Raw genomic sequence first — 16,559 nt, forward strand, 5'->3', positions numbered from 1 at the left:
AGACTGTCATGTAAGTAGACTGCATTAAGTAACTGTCATTAATTCTTGGTTGCTGGATATTTTCATCTAAGTAGACATCATTAAATAATTGTCATTAAACTATACTAATTTAGAAAAGACTGCCATTTTAGAAAGATTATAATAGCTTAGTTATTTTTAGTTTGTAGCAAAATTTAAATAGGATTTAATGCACATTAAAAAAGTAACATGATTTGGTATTGAAATTCATTTTTTTCCTTTAAATTAATATTTTTGATGACAAAACGAATAAAATTTAAATACTGCTTAAATTAAAAAGATTTGAATTGATTCAAAATGCGTAAAAAGTACATTTAAATATTCAATAAAAACAATTACAATATAATTACTTTTCAAATTGTTATCACATAAATATTTCTGGATTTACAACCAATTAGTAAAACATCTTTAAAAACGCTCAAAGGTATTCTTTATTATTATAATATTAATATATGTTCAACACTATTAAAATTTTATTTTCGAGCTGAAAATGAAAATAATGTAGTGGGTAATGTGATAGATTGTTTCGCGATAATTTTTAAAGGTAATAATTATAAATAAAGGTAAAGGAGCATATTAGATAAAGGAGCGTAAGGATAAAAATAACATGTTATTTAAATTTATTAATAACTTTAAATAATATGTAAAACTAAACATAAACGTAGTTGTAATAAATTAAATTCCAATCGTTTTAAATTTAGGTAAATTAATACTAATTTAGAACTAGAAATTTTTATTTATTGATTAAAAGAATGGTCTAATTGATTTGAAAAAAAAATCATAAACTTTTTTTATATACCTTACTTGAAGATCATTTAAAATCACTTTGAAACTACCTCACCAGCCAGTTTAGAGATTTAATAGTGATAAATATTAGGTTGCATGAATTTTTTTTTTTTTTTTTTTTTTTTTTTTTTTTTTTTTTTTTTTNTTTTTTTTTTTTTTTTTTGGAGAAATTTAAAATTTCCAGTTCATAAAATTTGGCCATAGTCATCCAGTATTTACCTGCATTTATTTAGTGCAATTGGTATATTTCGGTATGAGGTGCAAATTTTTACTTTTGGTAGAAAAACGCAAATTATAATTTTTTTTAAAACATAAATATAATACAAATTTTAGGTTTAGAATTTGACTATAAACGAATAAAGAAACGTAACAATAAGAAATGTGTATGAAATGTAACATAAATTAGGTTTCTTCCGTTGAAATTCTTACATCCTTGCGATAGTTGGAAATATATATTATATCTTTTCTTTGTTTTGTTTTCCGAATTTTTAAAACTTTTTTTTTAAGGTATCAAAAATTATTTATTTTTTAAATACTTTTGAGAAATATTTTTAATAATTTTCTTCTCTTGTCATTATTTTTTATTATTTTCCATATTTTCTCAATATTTTTGCTTATTTTATGAGTTCTATGTACTTGCAGCTTATGCGCAGTTAATAAAACTTATTAGTTTTCTTCGTTTTTCTCTTTGTTTTTATTGTGCTATATATATATACAAAAGGAATATATATCAAATAATATATCAAATCTCCAATGAAAATACGTATTAACACAGGCTGTGAGACGACCACTCAAAATCTTACATAAGCAGAGAACGCCCGGGTTGCTCCATTAGATGTTATGTATCAAGTAGAAGTATGGTGAAATTTGTATTGAAATCCTATTATAAAATCCTTTGAAAAGTGTGGGATTTCAAATTCTTTGGATGGAGGTGAAAACGATATTTTTTGGGACTCATTAGATGAGGTACCATTGCAGATAGGGGTCTGTATGAGGACATGGCAGGTGATGTTCTGGAATCTTAAAATTTTTAGCTTTGTGGTATGCCTTAAGAAAAAATGCAAAATTAACTGCATATAGCAATCTTAAAAATAATTTTTAAAAGAAGTAAATGGATATAAAGTTATTCAAATCTATCTCCTTACTTATAATGCATCGATATTTGCTGATTCAAAAGCTGACCCCTGATTTTTGTAAATTTTTGGGAGTTCAAAATAGTCGACTTATACGCTGGGATGTACAATATTATAAAACACTTTAAACAATATTATATAACACTTTTTCCTTTTAAGCGTAAAAAACACTGTTTAGGAAAATCTTTTTACCAGATTAAAAATGAATATAAGCAAATCTGGCAAATAAAATGGTGTTTATATTAAGAATCACGTCTATATTCCTTTTGCAAACTTTAGAAAAATAGAACTGATATATCTATATCAGTTCTATTCGAATTGTTTTAAAATACTGAACATTCGGCTTTCCCAAAACAAAAACATTCGAAGTTGTTTTGAAAGAGTGAAGAACGAGATCAAAGTAAGCGAAAAGAGGATTAAATCGAAGTAGGAAGAGATGTATCTAAAGTACAACAACACTTGTCATAACCAGTTTTGAGTTACATATATCTTCACCTGTGTTATAAAAATGATTCTCTCTTCCAAGATCAAAGTAAATTTTCGAATAGTACAGTAAAATTTACTCCCAGATGAATGAAACTTTCGATTTGTAAGGGTTATTATATTGTTGCAAATATATGTAATCTTATATTTCTTGTTTTACTTTGCAGATTTATTATTCCAATCCGAAAATGACACAATTTTCTGGTTTGCCGGATACTTGCAGAAGAACAATTGTTCCTGGATTAACGGGAAATCTTACATTTAATATCACTTCGGCAGGTAATGTATACTAAAAGAAATGATAATCTCTAATTAGCTACGCAGTTTCTATGCTAAACACAAATTTTCTATTTTAAGAGAGAACAGCACTGTAACATTTGTTATCAATCAAAAAAAAAGAAAAAAAAAAGAAAAAAAAACATTTTCTTTTTAATCTTTTTAAATGGGAATGCTTTTGAACGGGATTCATGGATCAAAAAATTATAAGTAAGTTAAGTATGCGTTAAATAATTGTAACCAAAGTTGAATATACATTGAATAATTGTAAATATACGTTGAGTAATTCTAAAATAAGTTATAAGTTAAAAATACGTAAAATAATTGTTGAATAAATAGAATGTAAGTTGAATAATTGTTGATTAAATAGAATGTACGTTGAACAATTGTTGAATAAATGTAATGTACGTTGAATAATTGTAAAATAAACCTAAATATAAGTTGAATAATTGTAAAATAAGTTGAATAATTCTAAATTAGTAGAATAATTGTAAAATAAGTTGAATAATTGTAAAATAAGTTAAATAATTGTAAAATAAGTTTAATAATTGTAAAATAAGTTGAATAATTGTAAAATAAGTTGAATAATTGTAAAATAAGTTGAGTATACGTTAAATATTATTAAGACACGTTGAATATACTTTAATTGTAAGACAAGTACCAACGGTGGCCTTATTTATACCCTGCTTCTGATGGATAGATACCAGCTAGTTTAGGAAGTAAAGGCAGCCAGAGTGTAATACTGACCACTTTGCCACAATCAAGCCGTTGGTAACGAAATTATGGAGCTTTAAATTTCATGGACCCATCAGAATGGAGGCATCGAAAATTTTGTGATCATTATCCTTCATTATACTAATGTCTTTTTCTTACAAAATCTCATAGGAGAGCAGTTTTGAAAAGGGAATTATTTGTTTGGAAGGATTCGATAGATTAAAAAAAAGCGGTTATAATAGATTAATTAAACACGATCTGGGTGTCACAAATTCAATGATTATAGTCATTCATTGTAATGATGTCCTTTTCTTATATAATTCCATAGTAAAATACATTTAAGAAATAAAACCATTTTTTTAGATATGATTCAGTAGATTAAAAATAACGCGATGAACAAATATTTTTACAAATTAATGTAGTTGAAACTTTCTCCCAAATCCTTGTAACGAGAATGCCTTTGGCAGATTATTCTAATTAAAATTAACCTTTATTATCTGAAATATATTTTCAAAAACTTTTTTCTTGGCTTGAAGAGTGTAAAATATTTTTGCATCATTTTGCATGCAAAAACATTTCGACTGTTAAATTTTTTTTGAAAAATATTCTACACCCATTAAGCTTTTTTCAAAATATTTAAGAAAATATCAATTCGAAAACTGATTTATTTACAATTACTGAAAAGCATTATCACTGGTAAATTATTAATGCAAATATATTACGATGAATTGAAGAATCGAGTTTTTTTTAAAAAGAGATTCAACATAGTCTAGGGAAAAAGTCGTCATAATCATTTAAAATAATGAAGTATAATAAAATATTTTTAATTTCGTACATCTTAATCACGTGAATTTATAATAATCAATCTCTGTAAAAGATTATAATGCTACTTGCAAAACAAGTGTTTTGTATTCCCTATTTTTAGTCTTGTAAGAAATGATTTGAAATTTATCTTTTAATTTTACAATAAGATTCCTTATTGAATGATAGGTCTTATTAGATTTTTTTAATTAAAATTTAGAGACTTCAATGGAAAAAAAATTATTTAAAAAAATTATATTAACAACAATCTCAGTATTATAATAACAGATATTTGATGACTCTGGGAAATATCACACAAAAACTCATCGTCTGGACAATAATGTTTTGTTTGATTACACTCTTTTAGTCACATTCTTGTTTTTTATTATTTTTCTTTTTTCTTTCTTTTTGCATATATTCTCTGCAAAGAAAAAATTCTTAAAGATTTCTACAAAAAATGCAACTTCTAAGCTGAAGTATTTATATTTTTAGGTAATAAGCCTCATTATTCTAACTTAGTCACATTATTCTATTTAACACGTATTATTGTTTCTCCCATTGCTTACGAAATTCATCACATTTTTATTAGATAACAATCAATTTTCGAGCTAAAGCAATATACGATAGACTCGTTTTATTTTCAAAATATAAATTTTTATTGATCAAGATAAAGAGCATTGCGAATTCTAGAATAAACCGAAACAATATATCGTTACATAGAAACTTCGTCATTAAAACGGAATATTAACTTATAAACCTAGACAAGTTTTTGCTGCAAAAGATTTATTTTTATTAAAAATGTATTAAATACTGAGTCGCATTTTTGGAATTAAAAATACTGCGTATTAATAACATCTTCGGTCTGTCATATTTAAGTACAAGTTCTACGATGCTCTGAAAGGTAAGTTGATTTTTTTTCTCTGGCTTTTATATCATTATATCCAAAAAAGTAAGTTTAATTATCCATTATGGATACCACATGTATTAACATCAATGTTAAATTTTTACAGAAATAATTACCCATTGAAAGCAAGTATACAATTACTTACTTACATTTTTTTAACAATGTCATTATGAAATTAATTTTATTTTGAGATAAGCTTGAATTATATATTATTAACTGTCATTCTTTCATAATATTAGGTTATAAATGCTATTAAAAATGCATTTCAAAAATTTATTTTTATTATAATGATTATTTAAACATTAAATTATTTTATCGAATATCTATTTCAGATTATAAAAATAGAATTAATAAATAATCAGGAATGTTTTTATTTAAATTAACGAAAACAAACGTATAAATGACGCATTCAATCAATTTAAAATATAAACTATTTTATGTTGATTCAGTTTAACTTATGATTTTTCCAGTAATTGCAAAAAAATTGTTTCGGAAGTTTGTTTTCCATTTAATTATTTTTTTAAAAAAAATTTATAACTTCCAAAAAATAATAATGCATAAGAAAGTATTGAGATTTTTAATTTGAACAAAGAAAAAAATTTTGCATTCCTAAGCAAGTTAGTTTTTAAAAAAGTTAAAGCGTCAAAACATGCCTGAAGTTCTAAGCCGCTTGTTAATCAGCGTTGTTCTAAGATTTGCTTCAACGTTTTCTTAATCAGCGTTGCTCTAAAACGCTTTTCTTCCCCAGAGCAAATTCAAAGAAATCTTCTGAACTGCTCATAAAATCATTTTTCATACCAAATTCTTCCTTAGGGAAAATTCAATATGTCGCATCGATTCCATGCTAAAATTCAATTTTCTCTGTTCCTTGTTTTACTAGAGTTATAACTCTGTGGGAACCGTCATTAATGAAATATGCCACTGGCATAGTAGAAAGACTGTGTTCTGAAATTGGAGCAATTGCACCCGAAACCGTTTCGTGTTAACGTTATTAAGATTGATAAAAATTCTTGTTCTTTAAATGGGATTTTCTATTTACTTTTTGCGTAATACTGTAAGTTCTTTAATAAAAAGTGTCTTTCTATTGCTAAGCAAGTAAATAACTGTTTTAGTAATTCTCTATTTATTTGATTTATATAAATAAACCAACAGGAAAATGAGAAATTGTATTAAAACTCCAGTTATCCAGCCCAAATATGCATATTTCTTTGATAAAATATCAGCAAATATATTGTTTATAAATTTGCAAAAAGGAAAACAACATCGATGATTACGTGGTACAAGTTAATTGGATAAAAGTTAATTTTTAAAACTTTCCAATTTTTCTTAAAAAATATTAAATGTATAAATTAATTTGTATATAAATAGCTGCACCCCTGTTAATGTCATATTATTTTTCTATGAACGTCATTTATTCATTTATTAAGTACTGTACATAGACATAGGTGCGCCCTTAGTGCAAAATTTATAAGCACTCCCTAACTTAGACTTGCCTTGAAAAATTTAAAATTATTATTTGAAACAAAAACACCGTAGTGAAGATATATTCGGATATTTATAATCATTAATTGCAATTTACTTTAGGAAAATTAAAATAGTAATTGCAATAAAAAGGCAGAATTAAGGTACTAAATTGAATTTCGGTATACATTTACGGTATCGAAATAATTTTTTTTTAAATGGTTGAAGAAACTAACTCCCTATCTTACATTAATTATATTCTTTTAGTTATGAGTAATAAAGTGAACTAAAAAATATTTTATAAAGAAAAAATATTTTCCTTTGTACCATAGAGTTATTTTTTTATTGCGCGTGCTCCGTCGAACCACATGTGCTCCCCCGCAACGAGGGTTATGTTATTTACGCCATTGTATTCAATTATTGTTTTAATCGTTAAAGCTAATTAGTTCCATTTCTTTCCTCTTAAATGCATGAACTAAAGGTTAAGAATAAGAATGAAAAAAAAATTGAGATGGAGCATAAAATTATCATTATATTCCTATATGCATAAAAGGAAATGATTTAAAAGTTTTTTGATAATATAATACAAGCCACATTTAAAAACTGTTCTGTAAACTGTATATAGGGAATTAAAAGATAAATTATTTTACGTAATTTACTTTGCATCGGGAATTTTTAATCATTAAAATGTTACGACATATTTTTTTAAATAAAATATCAATTAGCACGTTTTGTTGCTAGCTTCACAATAATGCTTTTACGGAAAATATTTAATACATTTACAAACATCAAGCGCTATTATATGCAATTATAAAATAGTTTTTAAAGTAAGCATTATAATTTTTAAAGCACTACAGAATTAAATATTTTTGTAATTGGTATTCATATGTTTTTGCTTTATAGAATCACAATTGCGTAGGCGTAATTTAATATATTTTGAATTATATTGTGCAGTAAAATAACATTTTAGCATAAATTTCAATAGAAGCAGTTAAAATGTCGATATTTTTTATAAAAATAGAGAAGTTTACGACAAGAAAAAATTAAAGCAGAATGTTGCTAATTTCTAGCTTACCTTCAAAATTTCTAACCATGCAAATCTCGTGGGGAACTGGTTTTTTTTTAGAAATATGCATCAATCGATAAATAATTTTTTTTTCAATGAAAAGAATTTCTAGTTTTTGGTATTTTGTATTTGTTAATATAAATATCAGTTTACAGAAAAAAAGTAAAACTCATAGAGTTTAATTCATAGTAATATTAAAATTTACATTTATTTTGCATTTAAAACTGAGTAAAACATTAAGTTTAATTTTCATAAAAGTCTTTTATAAGTGAAAAATATTTATTAAATATTCCAACAAATTCAAATCTCGCCATATAAAAGTCTTTTATAAATAATTAATAAAAAGCAGGAAGGTATTTTAGCGCTAAGTATTTGCTTTTTTAGAAATAGCAATTAAATGACATTTAATAAATTTTAGTTAGAGAAGTACGTCTTTAGAAAATTAGCGAGATTTGCTAGCAAAATAAAATTAAAATCTTCCAAAAGCTTGTAACAAGTTTGGATTAAAGTTTTCAGAATTATGCATAGCTGCAGTTACTAGAATTATGCTTTGGCGCGTTTCCTAGCTGGAAATTAAATTAAATTATGTGTTTTCGTTTCCTAGCACGTAATAAAGGATTTTAAAACAGTTAACTGAAATGCTTTAAATCTTCGTATAAACGAAGTATAACTTAAATGTATAATTTTTCGTTAGGATTTTAATAAAATTTCAAAATGATAAATTTTCTAATAAAACATATAAGGATTGCATTTAAATTGTGAGCGATAGCACAATATTTCACGATATTTGTTTCTTTTTTTCCTTGTATTTCATTGTAAATAGTAATGTAATAGCTAACGAAATTATAACTAATGAAGTAATAGTTAATGTAATAACTAGAAAAATAAACAAATGAATTAAGTGAACTCACATTAGTAAAATAAGGCATTCAGTCAAAATAATAATCTTTGAACTAAAATAAAATTTAAATATTCTTCGATACTTATTTGTTTTAACTTTAGCCAGTGACAGCACGTACAATGAGAAAAAAAAGTATGGTCGAAATTATCAGGAATTGGTAAAAATTACCGTGATTCCTGCTCTATGGGAACGCTAAAAATCTCGCTAATTTTTACCGAATCGCTTTGGTAATGATTTTGGTAAAATTAACAATGAATTATGGTATTATAACATGTGATGAAATTTTATAAATATGGTAAATTTTTATAATTTTATCATTATACCTTCGATCATGGCATTAAAACCATTCATCTGGTTAAATTTACTGTTCAGTTTTGTATTTTTACTACATCAGTTTTGTATTTTTGCAGTAATAAGAACTATAATTTTGAAACCCAGAATTTCGAGTAGACCGTTACCATATGAATAAATTACGTTAATTTTGCTTTTATTAACCAGAATTATACTTTTTTCTAACCAGAAATACTGCACAGTGTTTTTACGAGAATACTCTTCCCCGTGCATAAGAAGTTTATTTGATTTTCTATTTTATTTTCAAATTTATCTCAAACATACATTTTTACAACTGATGGAAAAGGTATTTGATTGATTATTTGATATTTAAATTTTTTTCTATCAGTTTTACTTTAAATATCGTTCAGAGAAAAATTCCTCAAGTTAAAGTTCCCCTTCGAAATATTAATATTGCGCTGAAATCTGCGCAGAAATGTTTAATAACTGTTAATTAAAAAATAAATTATAAAATTAACAATAGCCTTTGCGCAGTACCTATCTTTTTCTCTACCCAGTTGACTAATTATGACTAATAGTAATTGTGCTAATTATTATAATATTATCAGAAGGTGGCAAATCAAAATTACATCTATAACACTGTCATTTTAACTTTCCACAAAGTACATCAATTCCTGCGAATCTCTTTAGAAAAATAATCTGTCTGTGATTTAAAAATCGCATTTTATTCATATTATTACAACTCCGGATATCTGTTATATTTTTGAGTCACTTTGCCATCCTTTATATCTTATCTTAATTAATGAGCGACATAACATTTCGAGATACAGCGTTTGGCTTTTTCATCTATACCCGAACAAGTATGAAGCAAAAGAAGGAAAAAAGCTAAAATATCTTAAAATAAGTGAGCAATTAGGTATGGGCAGAGATAAATCAAGGAAAAATTTGAATCAAAGAAAATTGATTAATAAATCGATTTTTTAATTTCTGAGGCAAAAATTTAAATGTTTGTTGAAGCTTCGAGTAGCTATGTGCATAGTGCATGGCAAAACTATTAATTTTATTACTATTTAAGTAGTAGTGTCTAAGTGGAGGAAAAAATTACAGTGATAATTTCCAGTAGAATTATCGTACTGTATTGTAAATACATTTTTGGTAAAAACCATTTATTTGTAATTTTTCCGTACATATGGGTAACGGCTTATCGTAAATTCTGTTCCTTAAATATATAATTCATGTTACTACACATTTGAAAAAAACTGAAAAGTAAATTTAATTGATTAAATGGTTTTCAAGCCATGCTCTAAGGTGTCATGATAAAATTACCACGTTCACCAAATTTATATAGTTAATTTTACCAAAATCGTGAAAATCGTGCAATATTTTATTGTTAATTTTACCAAATTCATTTCCAAGACATTTAGGAAAAACTATCTAAATTTTTGTTGTTTCCATAGAGCCAGAAACGTGGAAAATTTTTCCATATACCGGTATTTTTTAACCATACTTTTCCGCTGAGCGATAGCAACTATGATAATAAATATGCCTGATTTTAAAATATATATGACAATTTGTATTTTTTAAATGGTTTGCTCATTGAAAATTTCAGTCCATATTATTCGTATCGTCTCTTGTGTAATACTCAAATCACATTTCTGCACATGACAAGGTAATAACTTTTTATTCCATATAAAAAATTAAAAAATAGAAGAAAAAAAACTTGATATTTTGGAAATTTTTCATCTTATGATCGAATTAAAAAAATGGTTTGTTTGCATGCTTGTTTTATCTTTTAAAATAGTTTCCTCTTCAAAACAGCTAAAATAGTTTCCTTTTTTAGACAATGTAATGTTCCTCTTGAGTTTAAAAACAAAACTGAATGACAAAATGTTAAGTAAGTAAAACAATTTGACCAAGCCATCAATCTAAAATAAAAATATGAGAATTAATGCTGTTAGGACAATTTTTATTTACTTATCAAAAGACGTGAGTCAGCAAACGCAAAAATATATATATATATATTCTTGTGCTCTTTGTAAATCTTTGTCGGGAAAAAATCATTGATTTTTAAGAAGAATAAACTAAAGCAAGAAACAAGAAAACTGCATGCGTTAGACTAGGACGATGAAAAATCACATTCTTCGGGTTGTTATTTCTTCTTTGAGCTCCTTTGAAAGGCTTCAGCACATACTGAAAGTAGCATCTGTCTTATAGGTACACTTTGTCCTTGCCTTGGAAAACAAAAAAAAAAAGGATTGAAAAAAAAAGCATTTTCTTTTCTTATGGTGAATGATTGTTTCATAGGTTTATCAGGGTTATCTTCTCCAAATATCGATTTCAAATTCATAGGTCAAGAAAATCACTTGAATTGTCTATTTTCTGAAAGTGTATTAGCTGACATTTGTACTTTATGGTTAGAAGTAAACATTTATTTTATCAAATATTAAAATAGAACAAAGTGAGATTATATCTTATTGAAATATAGGTACAGTAAAAAAGAAATTGTGTCTTGGACGATTCTTTTTTCTTGTGGAAATGCTTAAATAGTTTTTGAAATTCAATTTCTCAGAAATTATTCGACCAATTTCGTTCAAATTTTGTATTTTGTTATATAAAATTACATTATTGAAATGTCATGGACTATTTCTAAATGAAATGATAAAAAATAATAAATAATTATTCAAAATTATTTTTTCATGGAATTATCTTTGGAAGAACAAATTTCATAAGTGTGTGTAAACATATTTAAATTCGTTTAGAAAGTTCTCGAAATATGGCTACCCACCCAAAAATTAAAATTAACAGTAAGGAGTGGACCATTCTCTAGGGAAACTTTTTGGACCATATTTCCTAGATTTCGGCTATAATTAATATTTTGGGACATATTAATATTTGGTGAAATCCTGATCAGTTAAAAAATGGTTTGTTTATTTAGAGAAAATTCGTTTTTGTGTCTAATTTTGCAGTTTTAAATATCGCAAGTACTAATTTATTAGTATGTTTGAGGTAAATTAAGGTGTTCAAGACGTGATTTAAGATGTTCAGCAGCAATTTAAGGTGTTCAAGAGGGTTAATTTCTCACGCTCTCTATATTCTGTTCAAGTGCCTTTTGTCAAATCTGTCATACGGCTAAGTGTGACACATCAAAGGACGAACAAAATCCTTTGTTTCATGTAGCCAAATATTACTAATGTATGGCTAAAAAGGATAAGAAGAGAACAGATATAAATTAAATTTGAAGAATATTATGCTTAAACTACATTTCACTCATTCATAAATATAGTATTAAGGCACTATTTCAGAAATATCATTTATTAATTCAAAAGACATATCAAATTTTTATGTCTTGGCATCTTGCCAAAAAATGCATTTACCTAGTAAAATCAAACTAGGCACATTTCTCGATAGATTGATATGGTACTTAAACATTAAGGTAGAAATTATACTAACTGTTTAGCATAATTTATGTATTTTGATGCATTTCTTTTAACATATTATCAATTCGAAAAAAACCTTTCTCACGAGCGAAACATGTCGACTTTAAAAGATAGTTGTGATCATATTTTACGGTTCAGCTTTGAACCATCAGCTCCTGAAAATATACTGCAACCTTAAAATGGTGCTTATCTGAACCTTCCAAGTATAGTATCGATGGTATAATATTATGGTTCCATTGCAAAATATTATGGTTCCCTTCGGTTACAAATAACATAAATTATAAATTGCAAATACAGTCTAACAGTGCATATACTCTCCATGTTTTTTGAGTTTTGGAAAATTTACTTTTGAAAATTTACTTTTGTTTTACTTATATTGTTTTCATATGCAATACAAAATTTTATCTCCACATGCAATAACAAGAAAAAATTAGGCATTTTTGACATCAAGTCAAGTCATTTTAGATACGTCTTACGTGAAAAAATAATTTTATTTCACTTTAAAATCTTTTTTTATAATGTCTTTCATATAATGGTCATTACAAAAATATGGCCATTTTATAATGTATTATATACCTTTTTGTAATGCATTATATACAAATATAGTAACAAAAAATATTATTTTTTAAAAGATTAGTGTGATATTGAAAAAAAATATGCTTACAATACAGTACGCAATTTAATTCATATCAGAAAATAAAACTCTTTGGATTGACATAAGACACTATAGCTCGACCTTGACTTTTAGTTTCGAAGAATTGGGTTTGTTCTATGAAGACTTGGTAAATATTTTATCTATAACTCTTTCTAAAAGCTTCTTCAAAGTAAATTTCTCTTTGGATGTAAGGGTGAACTGAAAGGTAAGTTACTAAAAATAACATTTTACATTTAACTTGATATTGCTTAATATTCAGACAGATCGAAGAAGTTTTATTAAAACGCAACATTTTAATAATTTGTGGTGTTTTGTTTTAAAAATCATTCTTCATATGAATTTAATTGCGATTTGCAATAATTGAGGTTTCGAAGTTTTGTTGTACAACCGGGTTACAAATCGCATATATTTTACTGACATCTAAGGAATTAGACATTTTCTTTTTAAAGTATGAGTTTCGGGCTTTTTGAGATCTGAATAAAATTAAACCGAAATGTATGAAATAAACTTTTGTAAATAACAATGCAAGTTATATTAGAATTCTTGAAATGAATTTTTTAATAAGTATATTTATATGTTTGTATTATTTCTAAATTTATACTATATAAAATATCCATAGTAGGCTTACAAGTATTCATTCTTATTTAAACTTTTAAAATACTCATTTACCTTTATCAAAGTTCATAAGAGTTATTGGCATCCATCCATATTTATCCTTGATCCATAATTTATATAAAAACTATACTTTGAGAACTTCAGTTAGAAATAATAATATGAAAGAGTACTTAACATTAGTTCGTGCAATTAAAATGTTGTCATATGTATAATTGAATAAGGAAATATTTATTACTTTGAGAACTTCAGAAAAATAAAAATATGGGAGGTTGTTAGTACAATTAAAATATTTTAATAGGTGTAATTAAATAAGGATATATTTATTACAAAGAAATGCTATGAAAAATGGAGAAATGCATTACGGTTTCTTTTCCTTAGGTGAATGTGACAACCTGCTGAACACTACGACAAGACTAAAACATAACCTGGTTCTATTAGTGACTGCCATAATCCTAACACTCAGCATCTTTTTAACCCGGTGACCGGCCACATGCCAGTCCTGGTCATATGACACAACGTCGTCCAATCAGCGCATAAAAACTTCCCTCATTTTGTTAAACAGAGGGTGGGTCGAAACCGGGGTGTTTAGTGCCTCTTTGAAAGGGTCAAAGTGGAGACCTACATGCGTTCAAAGGACTATCAGAATGGATTATCAGGAAGACTTCGGTTAATCGGTGAAAGATTATTGCACGCCCTACGTGCAATTCTCACGATTTGTATAGACATATACAAGCACTCTTTACTAACTTTATATAACGAATGATGAACTTCAGTGAAGTTAGAAGATCCGTCGATTCCAATTGACGATTCGCTCACACAACTGAGCTCGGGAAACAAGAGCACAGGTTTGAGCAGTCCTGATAAGCTGCAAAAAATTAATTATTTTAATTTAATAATGCTTTCAAATTTAGAAGCATATGTGGATATTTGCATTTCAATAGAAAAATGCAAATCCATTTAGAACTTTATATTTAAATGTACGTAAAAACACTGCACACAATTTTTAATAAAACTTTTTCTGTTGTTGATACTTGGAATCATAACCGGTTTAGTAAATTTAACGAGGTTGGTATCCGGTTTTGTGAGATTCTTTGGAAGGTAAGTACCACTGCGTTGTAAATAGTATATAAGGCCGGGTCGCAAAGGATAAGGCGCTAAAAGTTAAGGTAAGATAAAATACCATCATTAACTATCTTTTTTCACTTAGATAAAACTTTATAAAAATTACTGACAAAATTCTTCTAAATTATCAGCTAATTGCCAACTAGTCATAAAATATGCATATTTGATCGGTTTATTTAAAGTTAAGCTTTCTTCGCTTTTAATTAGGACCCAATTATTTGAATGCGATTTTTCAAAAACTCGAAAGCTTATGTACATAGTGAAAAAGTTTGAAATTAAACATTGAGTGCAGTGCTAATGGTATTCTAAATTTTAAACATCTAATGATATTTAAAGTGTGTAAAAAGTATAATACCTTTAATAAGGTGCAAGCAAATGTGTACAAAAATGTAATTATAAATTAAAAATTACACTTTTTACAAATGTAAATATATTGAACAAAAACGTTTTATTTTCTGAGAATTATTTCACTAAAAATAAAGGAATATATTTATTTAACTTTTTATCCCTGTTTCATTAAGATTCTGCTATGCAAAGTTGAAATAAAATACGAGCCTGTGCTTTTTGTTTTCGCTAACAATGATTTACAGAAATTTCAAAGCAACAAAAAAGGGACAAAATGATCCAAAGATGTGCTATTATTTCGTATAACTTGTTATAATGTAGCAAATCTTTTTTGAGGATGTATTAGAGCATGGTCTACTTTCTGATATTCAATGTTCACATTATCAGATGCCTATAAATGGTTTTTTTTAGTTACTGCTATTTGCAACAATACTTTTTAAGGAAATCTTTAAAAAAATTTTAAATAAATTTTCCTAATATTTTTTTTGAAAATGTAAATTATTTATATTAAACGACATTTTTTTTAAAAAAAATAATACTCGTTCCGTTATTAAATAGCTGAAGGCTATTTTTAGATTTCAATTCTATGAATATTTTTCACTTAATGTTGACTAAATAAAAAAAAGTACTGTTTAAAAAAGTTTTCTTTATATGGAAAATATTTAATCAGGCATATTTAAAATAATTGAAATTTATTATGTGGCTAATGATATATATTATATAATAATAACTAGAGAAAAAATCATGTCTTTGCCATGAATGCACGAAATTAGAAATAAATTCAATAAAAAGAGATTTAATAGGAACAATGCGATAAGTTTGATTAAGAAAATTGTATTTTTTTTTACTTGTATTTTCGCATGTAGATAACATCTTAAAGGAAAAATAAGAAATTGCACCATATTTTTCCTAGATAAATATTTTGATTTATTATTTGTTTTCGAGATAAGTATTCTTTTTCTTAAATATATCGATATTTTATCGTTTAATGTATCGTTTAACACCAAATTTAAGAATGAAGTTAAAATAATGTTCTATTATGTAAAGGCACTGATAATGAACAATTTGAATGTGAATTATGTTATCTCTAAAAGCCTCAAATAACGAAGATAATCATGGGTGCCCGACTGGTATTCCAGTTAAATGCACTGAATGTTTCTGTACACTTTTAGGTGTATTGTTGAACATTATTTAATGTAACATAAGAGTGCAATTTTCTTGTATTTATGAAGTTTCTTTCTAGCTTTATTGATAGTATAAATGGTAAATTTATGTTTATCCACTGTTTTTGTAACCTTGTTTCCCAAGATTTTCTGCAATGGAAAAATAAAAAAAAAATACAAAGGAGTTATGTTGCATTTATTTATTGTGTCATTACTGTCTTAATTAATAATTAATCAAAACATGTAAATTAACAAGAAAGGTGACCCTTAGGCCCCTGATGTATGTGACAATATATATATATATATATATATATATATACAGCAAAATAAATAAATACAAAAAAACACGAAGAAATTTAAGAAAAACAATAAGTTTCATTTATTGCGC

At 26.1% G+C, this 16,559-nt stretch overlaps 1 protein-coding gene across 1 annotated transcript in view; it reads left to right on the top strand.

Moving 5' to 3' along the window:
• LOC107445946 (uncharacterized) overlaps positions 1–16,355 on the top strand; it is a 219,823-nt gene extending 203,468 nt beyond the window's left edge. Inside the window, exons 13-14 of the mRNA XM_016060463.3 lie at positions 2,588–2,699; positions 13,920–16,355. Coding sequence (XP_015915949.1) covers positions 2,588–2,699; positions 13,920–14,023 — 216 coding nt within the window. The 3' untranslated portion in view covers positions 14,024–16,355. The remainder of the gene's footprint in view (positions 1–2,587; positions 2,700–13,919) is intronic.
• The last annotated feature ends 204 nt before the right edge of the window (positions 16,356–16,559 follow it).

This window comes from Parasteatoda tepidariorum, chromosome X1 (genome assembly GCF_043381705.1).
Source record: "Parasteatoda tepidariorum isolate YZ-2023 chromosome X1, CAS_Ptep_4.0, whole genome shotgun sequence".
Taxonomy (NCBI): Eukaryota; Metazoa; Arthropoda; class Arachnida; order Araneae; family Theridiidae; genus Parasteatoda; species Parasteatoda tepidariorum.